The sequence below is a fragment of the Pseudoliparis swirei genome, chromosome 9 (assembly GCF_029220125.1).
Source record: "Pseudoliparis swirei isolate HS2019 ecotype Mariana Trench chromosome 9, NWPU_hadal_v1, whole genome shotgun sequence".
NCBI lineage: Eukaryota > Metazoa > Chordata > Actinopteri > Perciformes > Liparidae > Pseudoliparis > Pseudoliparis swirei.
In genome coordinates this window covers 19,994,990-20,004,560 of record NC_079396.1, presented here as the reverse complement: position 1 = coordinate 20,004,560, position 9,571 = coordinate 19,994,990, and the positions used below count along the sequence as shown (strand labels likewise).

Genomic DNA, 9,571 nt, shown 5'->3' with positions numbered 1-9,571 from the left:
GTGTACATTTCCAGATTTACAAGTGCAGGAAGAACACAAATTAAAACAGAAATCACATGCAACTGATATTTATTACGTTGTGATTTTTTTTTCATGACAAAATAATCAAAGTCAACTGGTACAATTCAGTCATTTTCTAAAACAATATTGATCTCTAAATATATATTTTGAGAGCAACAATAAGTATTAAACCTTCTGTATGAAATCTAAAAGTACTGTTTGCAGAAGGAATTACAAAAAGGGTTGAATTACTGGCCCCATTAATGACCTCGCAAATGCCAAATGAGCACACTCGATAATAAGCCAATGTACTGTAACGGTCATCAAAGTCAAATGGGAGGCAACACGGATGTCCACTTTTTGATGTAGGCCAAAGTCATAAGGCATATAGCAGCAACCGGAGTATGAATTAACTCCATCTTTTTCCGTTTTACGATGAGTAGAAATATATTGCACTTTGAAGACAAACTGAAAAAATAATCTCACACGTAACGACAGCGAGTACCACCGAAGGGTCATGCAGGTGGTGATGGGCTCGTCGGAGGCCTCTTTTAAGGTGTACCCTTGGTCGCTGTTGCACAGTCCGACTGTCGAAGGGTTGACCATCCATCAGATAAGGCAGCCGAAACTGCTGCGCCCATTCTTTCCTTGAGGAGTGACCGTTTGCATACTTGTTCGTCTCCCTTTGTTTGGCTCCGTTTTAGTGGTTATTTTAGCAAAGTCTAGCTGCCCGTCCTCCCGTCTGCTTTTCCTCTTGTGGTTCTTGGCGACGATCACTTTTCTCGAAGCACGCAGACGCCTGCGTCGCACCGCTGCGTCGCCATCGAAGTGACGACCTCCCAGGAATCGATGACCGGGTCGTAACATTCAATGCTGCTGAGGAGAGAGTTCCCATCGTACCTGGAGGCAGAGAGATGCGAGACAGACGGAGAGTTCTTACCGCGCCGCTCAGTCGAGAATGTTGTTATCTCAATTATAGGTATGCAGATAAACGTTTGGAAATACATTTGCAACTAATTTCAGTTTTAAACATCTTATGGGAGAGGTTTACAATGTTATTAAATCTGTCTTGAAACAACAATGAAGTGACACTGAAACAGGTTTTGCTGGCTGTAATAATTTCTCCTGTCAATAATACTCATTTATTATCTTATTACTAATCCATTAAGATATCCGTTTCGAGAGAGCTTTCAATGCAAGTGAAATGGCACAAAATCCCAAAGGGCAGAAATATGCTCAAACGTGTGTGTGAAGCTAATATGAGTTAAGACAAATAAAGTGAGGCTCTTCTCTTCCAAATTGCCTCTTTTTGTTAGTATCCGTATACTTTGAGAGTTACTTATGCTACGTTCACACTGCAGGAAAAGTGGCCAAAATCTGTTTCCTTTATTTCCCTCCTATACATGAGACTCTGATCATATGATTTTTCTTTTTGCCGTTTACACTGGAAAAAACTGATCTGTTCTGTGCGGTGAAGCTACATTTACATAATTGATGAAGTTGGGATTGTAGCTACTTATCATTCAAACATTTGTCATATTCATTGAATGTGTTGTAACTCTGTAATGATTCCTTCTTGACACCTCTTGCTTCTGTCCATCCTGGAGAGGAATCCTCCTGTTGCTCTCCTGAAGGTTTCTTCCCTTTTTTCCCCGTGAACGTTTTTTTTCTGTTTTCTGGGTGTTTTTCCTGATCTGATGTGAGGTTCTGGGTCAGATATGTTGTATGTGTACAGATTGTAAAGTCCTCTGAGGCAAATATGTAATATTGGGCTATATAAAATAAACTGAATTGAAATATCTGAATGTTGTTTTACATGAAAGCGTTACTTAAATAAATACAATGGGACTACGGCATTTACGGTACAAAGTAATCTACCAGGAATGTGCTCTTGCATGTATTCGATTGGCCAATGGAGTGACTTGCCAGGTCAGCATTTCTTTATTAGCAACCCGACCCGTTATGAATCAACCCGCAACCCCCGACAAGCACAAATTGCATCACCACCTGATGGTGCTAAGAGTTGAGCCTGGTTCAATTGTTTCGTGCAGCACAAAATTCCATTGTCGTGTTCCCCCTGGCCCGTGTGTTCCCCCGTTGTGTAAAGATCCTCCTGCCAGTTGAATTGTCGTGGCAAAATACCAGCAATAAAATTGCGCGTGATTTGACTTCACATGGATAAACTCAGGATATATTTAGGCACGTGGATTTCGTTCCTGATTTGCTATCATGTTGCAACGAGGAAATCATTCAGTGTGGAGAGGAGGAATGATTACCACGAAGTCTATTAACTTGAACACATTCAAAGATACCCTTTAACCCCACCGTCACAGAAAGAAGGGACATTCTTTCTTACCCGGCGATGGCGTAGAGACGTCCTCTGAGGACCGTTGCACCGACGTAACATCGAGGCGTCGTCATACTGGCTACAGTGGTCCAATAGTCTGTTCTGATGTTGTAGACCTCGACGGAGTCCAGGTGTGAAACGCCATCAAAGCCTCCCACGACGTAGATGTGGTCGTTGAGTAAAGCCACACCGGCGCCTGAAAGCAGTCGGAAGGTCTCAGATAAAAAGCAACACGCAGTCAGATGGGATATTTGGCTGCATTCTGTTTGCTTACCTACCTGACCGCCTGGTGGCCATAGGTGTAACACTCGTCCAGTGGCCCGTGTGCGGGTCATACCGCTCCACTGAATTCAGGATATTTAGTCCGTCATATCCACCTAGGAGAAAATACAAGGGAGTGTAATCGACTATTGACATTCCCACCTACCAAATTCTCATTTGTTAGTGAAAGTGAATTTCATTTATTTGCGGTTTAAAATATTGGGAAGACAAAAAATGCACATTTAATTAATCCTACACGGAAGAAAATTGTATTGGGCATTTTTCTGTGTTAAGTTTTCTGGCATTTAATAAACCAAACGATTACTTGAGAAAATAACTGTCAGATTTGATAATGTACAAAATCCTAAACAAGTTTACCAAATGTTCTCAATAAGAGCTAGCTCTAAAATAGTTAATCAACTACTGTAGAAAGATATATCTTTTTCAAAACTACTTTTGAAAAAGTTTGCTTGAAAATGAATTGATTGATAACAATGAGAATGTCAAAGTTCTAAAAGATGATCTGTCCATACCTAGACAATATATAAGTCCACTCGCCACCACTAGACCAGCTCCTTCTCTAGCGGTCTGCATATCTCCCAGCATGCTCCACTGGTCAATGTTTGGGTCGTATCGCTCCATGCTGGTGTGACGCCGGCTGCCATCGAAGCCGCCGGCAACATAGATCATGTCTGTGACGAGCCGAACAAGACACAAACAACATATGATGCACCTTTCTGAGAGATAAGAAATCATTTGCAGGCAGGAAACATCGAGCGAGTCATACAGAAACGCGCTCACCTCCGAGGGTCGTGGCTCCAGCGAGGCCACGCCGCACATTCATGGTGGCGACGGTGTACCAAACGCCGTCCTCGTCCGCCGTGTAGTCCAGGCACTCCACGGAGCTGAGCCTCGACCGGCCATCGTAGCCTCCGATCACGTACACCCGGTCGTGGAGGGACACCGTGGCGACATAACGCCTTTTCCGTGCAATGTTCTACTCGAGACACACCGGTGTGTTAGTCAAACTCGCTGGGATGAAAAACAGTACAATGCTCTCTTTGAGATATTCAATACTTACAGGAAGGGAGCTCCATTCTTGTGTTTTGGGATCATATTTCTCGACTATGTCTATTGGCGATTGCTGGCTGCCAAACCCGCCGATAACCAACAGGACTTCTTTGGCACCTGAAAGGACCCGTGAATCACGCTTACTATCAGTGTTAATTACAGAGCAGTTACATAGGAAACAAGCGTATAGACAAATTGCCACTAAAAAAGGATTCCTACCTAATCTAGTTTGTGTGCGTGGGCCCTGCATCTCACTCCTCAGCTCCGGTCTTAAGTGGAATTTTTTGGCTTCATCAACAAGGTCTCGACATGGCAGGCTACACCGAATGAGGGGCTACAACATGTCAAAACTTGCATAATTATGGTGGAAACTGTCATAAATACTTCCAACCCATAATCCAAGATGGGCGTATGATTACACAACAACCTGATGTGTGTTGCCTGGCTCACCTCGGCATCAATGATATCTGTAATGTAGCGGGGGGTCAGGAGCGGCATTCGAACATACTGGAGCAAGTCTGGCAGGTAGGGCTCTCGCTCTTTTCGGTTGTGTTTGACCCAGTTTAACACGGCTTCGAAGACCGGCTCCTCCGAGTCCACCTACAAACAGACAGCACATACAGTCAGAGGAGCTACAGCTCCGCGTAAGCCCGTAAATCAGTGGTCACCAACCTTTTTGAGCCCAAGATCCCTGACCTCCGCCTTCATGACCGGCAAGATCTACCTATAATACCTAGAAAATGACTATCCAGACTGGACTTATGACTTGAGGCTTTTTATTTGGCCTATTTCTAATTGAATGAAATCAAAACACTTTGGTCCAGCTTTCAAATTGATGAGACCAGGAACACAGAATTTAAGTGCAATATAAAAAGTAAGATATTTGTTCACCGCACACAATATGAACAAGAAAAAACACATTTGCAATGAGCAGCTGGATGAACTACCAATATAAATGTTGTATTTATTTACATTACAACACGACACTGACAACATGATCACTCAGTGCAACTCATGTAAATTCAGCTCTCATCATAATGCCATCAAGTCATGTGACTCGTCAGTGTGATGCATGTGACTGAACTCTGTCTGTGAGCTTGTAGCTAGTTCATAATCACAGACAGCCAGTCTGATGCAGTCTGTGAGCCGTCTGTCAGTAATCCAGCTCCTGGTCTTTGATTTGGTGATTTTCTCAACTTCACTGACGAGTTTTTCGGGGCAAATTTGGTATTCATGAAAGTTTTCTCATCTGGGATTGGTTCTGAAGTCAGCCCGTTGGTGAATACGTTCACATCAGCTCTACAGACATCCTCAGATTTAAATAATTATAATAATAATATATATGAGATCACCATTTGTGACTCCTGCATCTGTGCTTTTTCAAATAATAGAATAAATACAATTGCAATCACTTTCAAGTAAACCAGATTAGTCCATCAGACAAGAAAAAAAGCTCATTGTTGAGCTTTTGTTTTGAAAGACAACAGCAGAAAAGCCAAACTCGCGGAGGTAGTAGTACCTGGCAAGTCGCCAAGAATCTCGGCAGTTGCGCAGGCGTAATTTGTTAATGCCGTAACGTAAACATTTACACTAAGGGACAGGCATTACAACATTTATTTATTGATGGCGTAGTTGTATGTCCTTGTACTTTGAACTTGTGTAATATGTAAAGTTATGAATAAAGGTTTTTCTGCATTTCCCCTGTGCCTCACCTGTACTCTACGCTCCCCTCTTTGGGGGAGCACAGCTGAGAACACCGCTGTCAGAGAACCCGCTTTCAGACGTTCATTAAAATCAGGCGGAGATCTTTTCTGACATCGATTTTCCAGTCAGGAAGAAAACGTTTCAGAAGACACATCAGAAAATGTTCGAGAACGAGGAACAATGTGTTTCTGATTTTATTTTCATTTTGGAGATCGACAGGGAACGTCTCCGAGATCGACCGGTTGATCGCGATTGACGGGTTGGCGACCACTGCCGTAAATCATCCACGTATTAATTAAACACCTGGCTGACAACTGTTACAGATGTTGCGCAATATTCATCTGTGACGCAACCACTTTTATCATCGATTGATCAGCAATTGCAATTATTTGAGTCACGTGCTGAAGGTGAAACAAGCCATGAGTTTCTCACACGAGAAAAACATAATATTTTACGGAGGGAAAATGATGCGTGACAGTGACATGTTCCGTCTAGTTTCATTCTAAAAACAATTAGAGATGTGTTAAAATAAGATAATCCTATATTAGTCCCGCAATGGGGAAATTGGCAGGAGAAAAGTGTATGATTTGTGTTTGATTTGTGGTAAAGTGCATCACTTGTATGATAATGACCATGTCTTCACAAACCAAGTTATTTAGCTAGAAACAGAAACTTCCTGAGTACAATGGCAAATTTAAAATCAGTTTCCCATAACTGCAATGACATTGCCAGCTCAATCCACAAAAGTGAATAGAATTAAGAGGAGGGGGGGGGGGGGGCTGAGATTACACCAGGTTGGTGCTTGCTTTTCTCTTTTCACACTGTTTAAAACACAATATGAAAGCTGTGAAAATCAGTTGACACTAAACAATTCGAGTAAAGTTGCTTTTCCAGCACATTACTGCATTCGCCATTATGGAGTCAGGTATTTCAAATAACATATAGTTATCATCGTTCCCATTGACCACGGACGGTACAACTGACAATAAGGTTTAACACCTCACAACTTCCGGTTTCCATACCTGGATTTCATCACATTTTGTGAGCTTTTCGACTTCGGTCTGGCTGAGCAGCATGTACTCCTCGTGCTGAACCACCTCAGAGAAATGCTTCTTGGAAAAGAGCTCGGCCGCCTGCATCAGGTCGAGGCAATTGTGAGTTTCGGCAAAGTCACGAATACCCAGGCAGTTGGTGGGATCAAGCTGACTCTCCAAAAAGTCACAGCACGCTCTTTTCACCCCTGAGGAAAACAAAGACACATGTGTATATGTATGAACGCACACAGGTTCATATTCAGCCAAATCTTGATAGGCAAGACTCTAATGTCTTTCAACAACTCTTAATTTGGAAATACCGAGGCCATTTAATTGGAAAGGTGAGTTTCTGCAGGATTAATTTCATTACATTTCAGACTTTTTAAGACCTTTTAAAATAACATAGATGCAATTTATTACATGATAATAACCACCAAATGGCGAGAATAATTTATTATCTCTCCTATTTAATACATCTAAAATGGATAGACACATTTTAAATGATTAATTCATTGAAGTTTTTGCTAAAAGGTTATATTTGACAATGAACCCCCTGGTTTGCTTTAGAGCTGATGATGCAGCCTGAAACTCCACTAACAAAGATGAGATAACCTCCTCCATTATAATGTTGCAACTTTGAGTTTAAACTGGGTGAAGTGCATCTCCAAAGAGAGCGCAATCAAATACAAAACCATTTTAGAACTAACAACACTGTCGAGCAGGCAAGATACAATAGTTTGCAAATTAATAATTTTTACTTTTGAATACTTTCGAAGACTTTTTAATTGGGGAAACTTAATTAAATGCTTGCATATCTGTGGATACCCTCTGCCTATACTCACAACGATATCAGCTGGCTTAAGCAAACACTTCTCAAATAAAAGGTACGGCCTCAACCTACCTTTGAGCTGCAGTAAGCACGCTGCAGGGAGCAGTTCTTGTACGTTCTCCACTGTGACTAGCACAGTCTCTGTGTACACGAAGTCCAACAAGATATCCATAGTCGATGCAGTGAGTCCCTGAATGTCCACAAAAGATTTCCCCTTCTCTGCAAGCTGCAGCGGCACAGAGACAGGTACGATGACAAGAGACATCTCATTTAGGGATTAGTAGTCTGCATTGGGTATTATCTATAATACTCTTGTTAACTGCGTAGTAAAAGAAAACACTGCCTTTTTCTTTGTGTTTACGATCTATCTCCTCAGTTGCTTTTCCTGGGGGGTGTTATATTTTGTCCTTGTTAAAAGGTGTTTATGGGGAAAGTTTAGCCTTTTCCAAATCAAGAGTCTAGGGACACACAATTTCATATGCTGGGCTGATTGTACAGCTCATTTTGTGATAATGGACTGTAAAAAAGAAAAAAGGCAACCAAAAAAAAGAGTGAATAATAAATAGATCATTTTTAGACATGTGTGCCTTTTCCATGCCTGAAAATAGACATTGTTAGATAGATATTGTTCTACTATATTGTTAAATTGTCAACAATTCAACATATTTCTAAGCACTCAAACACTTTCAGTATTACCTCACTGGTGAACATAGCACAGAAGTAGTCACTGCAGGCAGCCAATACAATCCGGTGAGCGGGAAAATCTGTGTTCTCCACCCTCAGAGTGATATCACAGAGAATGTTGCTCTTACGAAGTGAGTTCATGGCATTGAGGATGGATTTGGCATGGGAGTTGGTCATGATGTCTTTGGGAGCCATGCTGCCCTAAGAATCTCTCAAGGATCTCAAACTACTCCAGGAATCTGAAATGAAAAGATACGCGTTGTTGAGAACGATCATCAAAACGCTTTTTTAATGAAATAAAAATAAATCACAGTCACCCTTTATACCCCAATAACCTGATGAAACTTTATAGTTTGAACATGCAGCACTTATAGAATCTGTCATCCTTTGGTGAGTGTTTCTATATGTGTGCATTAAATGGGTGTATAATGGGGGAAGGATTCAAGCTTGTGTTGCATGCGGACAGAAACCATGGATATATTTAGGTGTGACAAGTTAGAAAGCGCAAAACACAAAGAGGCAAAGTATATTCAAGTACTGAACTTCAGTACTGTTTTGCACTATTGGTGCTTAATTTGAGAGTCCCAAAGATAACATTATACTCTATCTCAATTTATGAAATGTCTGATGGCTATAGTCAGCCGAATAAGATTCATATCGAGAAAAAAATACAACAAATGTCAATAACAGTTCTTTCAATTTAAGATGTACATACATACATGTTTTTATGCAAACTAATTGACTGTTACTGTACTTAAATTTTTGGTTGGAGGACTTTTACTTTGAATCGAGTAATGTTGGCATTGTGGTATTGCTAACGCAACTTACAGTTACACGATTTGAATACTTTTTCCACCACTGGGAGGCAATAACTATAGCTACACATTAGCAAGCAGCAGCCAGCGACAGCTGAGAGCTAACGCCAACGCTAGATAACAACTAGGAAAACACAGGCATATAAAGTGAGCCGATGGCCAGTGGGAGACAACATATGAAGCGACACACACAGGCGAACGTGTCGATAATGTGTATAAGACCTGTCGCAGCAGTAAAGCTGATTCAACACGTCTAGCTAAGTTGCGTTGCTAGCTAACGTTAGCAGCACCAAAGTCCCAGTTCCTGCTGTCAGTCACACTGTGGAGAAAACAACTGAACTACAGCGAGTCCATGATTACCTTTGTTAGGTCACGCTGTGCGCCGCCTGCTCGAAGACATTTATGTCTAGAATGCCCCTTAAAAATATCATTTTTTCGAGTTTGAACCAGCTAGAACATTTCGTTGACTAAACTGCAGCAGGTCACAGCAGCAGAGACTGCACAGATTGGACGTAAACAGACCATTACTTGAGGGGTTGCGTGCGCGCTCCCGCAGCCGGACGCGTCACGTTCCACACGCAAGATGCTTTCCGCTCGTCCCCGCTGGTCTGTCCGTAAAGCTGCCGTGGAACTTGGTAAAGTGACTATTTCCTAGAAATAAAGTTACATAATTCTAGTTTCATGACGACAGTCAAATCCAGATATACAGCCGGAAAACCCGGCGCGGATTATAACCTTTTAAAACATACACGCACGCACGCACGCAGGCTCCTGGAGGCCGGCGGCTCCACGGTGGAGGAGGAGCCAGCGGCGTGTTTCCGCTACC

At 41.9% G+C, this 9,571-nt stretch overlaps 1 protein-coding gene across 4 annotated transcripts; it reads right to left on the bottom strand.

Annotated features, from left to right (window-relative positions):
* Positions 1-52: 52 nt before the first annotated feature.
* Positions 53-9,320, bottom strand: klhl12 (kelch-like family member 12). Of its 4 annotated transcripts, XM_056424173.1 has the most exons (12): positions 9,106-9,248; positions 7,943-8,169; positions 7,319-7,472; positions 6,406-6,623; positions 4,130-4,279; positions 3,899-4,013; positions 3,690-3,796; positions 3,410-3,605; positions 3,142-3,300; positions 2,626-2,724; positions 2,357-2,543; positions 53-900 (listed from the first exon to the last, which is right to left on the bottom strand). In XM_056424173.1, the coding sequence occupies exons 2-12, from the start codon at positions 8,123-8,125 to the stop codon at positions 774-776; spliced, it is 1,695 nt and encodes a 564-aa protein (XP_056280148.1). In that variant the 5' UTR covers positions 8,126-8,169; positions 9,106-9,248; the 3' UTR covers positions 53-773. The 4 variants fall into 4 exon arrangements, with proteins under 4 accessions (XP_056280148.1, XP_056280147.1, XP_056280146.1 ...); XM_056424172.1 differs by lacking the exon at positions 9,106-9,248 and adding an exon at positions 9,274-9,320 and having other exon boundaries at positions 3,690-4,013; XM_056424171.1 differs by having other exon boundaries at positions 3,690-4,013; positions 9,106-9,249.
* Between the last annotated feature and the right edge of the window lie 251 nt (positions 9,321-9,571).

Excerpts from the sequence above, each read along its gene's own strand:
- klhl12 (XM_056424172.1), bottom strand. The coding sequence starts at position 8,125 with ATGGCTCCCAAAGACATCATGACCAACTCCCATGCCAAATCCATCCTC. Across the intron at positions 3,301-3,409 it reads TGGAGCCACGACCCTCGGAG|ACATGATCTATGTTGCCGGC; the intron begins GTGAGCGCGTTT and ends GGCTCGTCACAG. Across the intron at positions 2,544-2,625 it reads TATGGCCACCAGGCGGTCAG|GCGCCGGTGTGGCTTTACTC; the intron begins GTAGGTAAGCAA and ends GACTGCTTTCAG.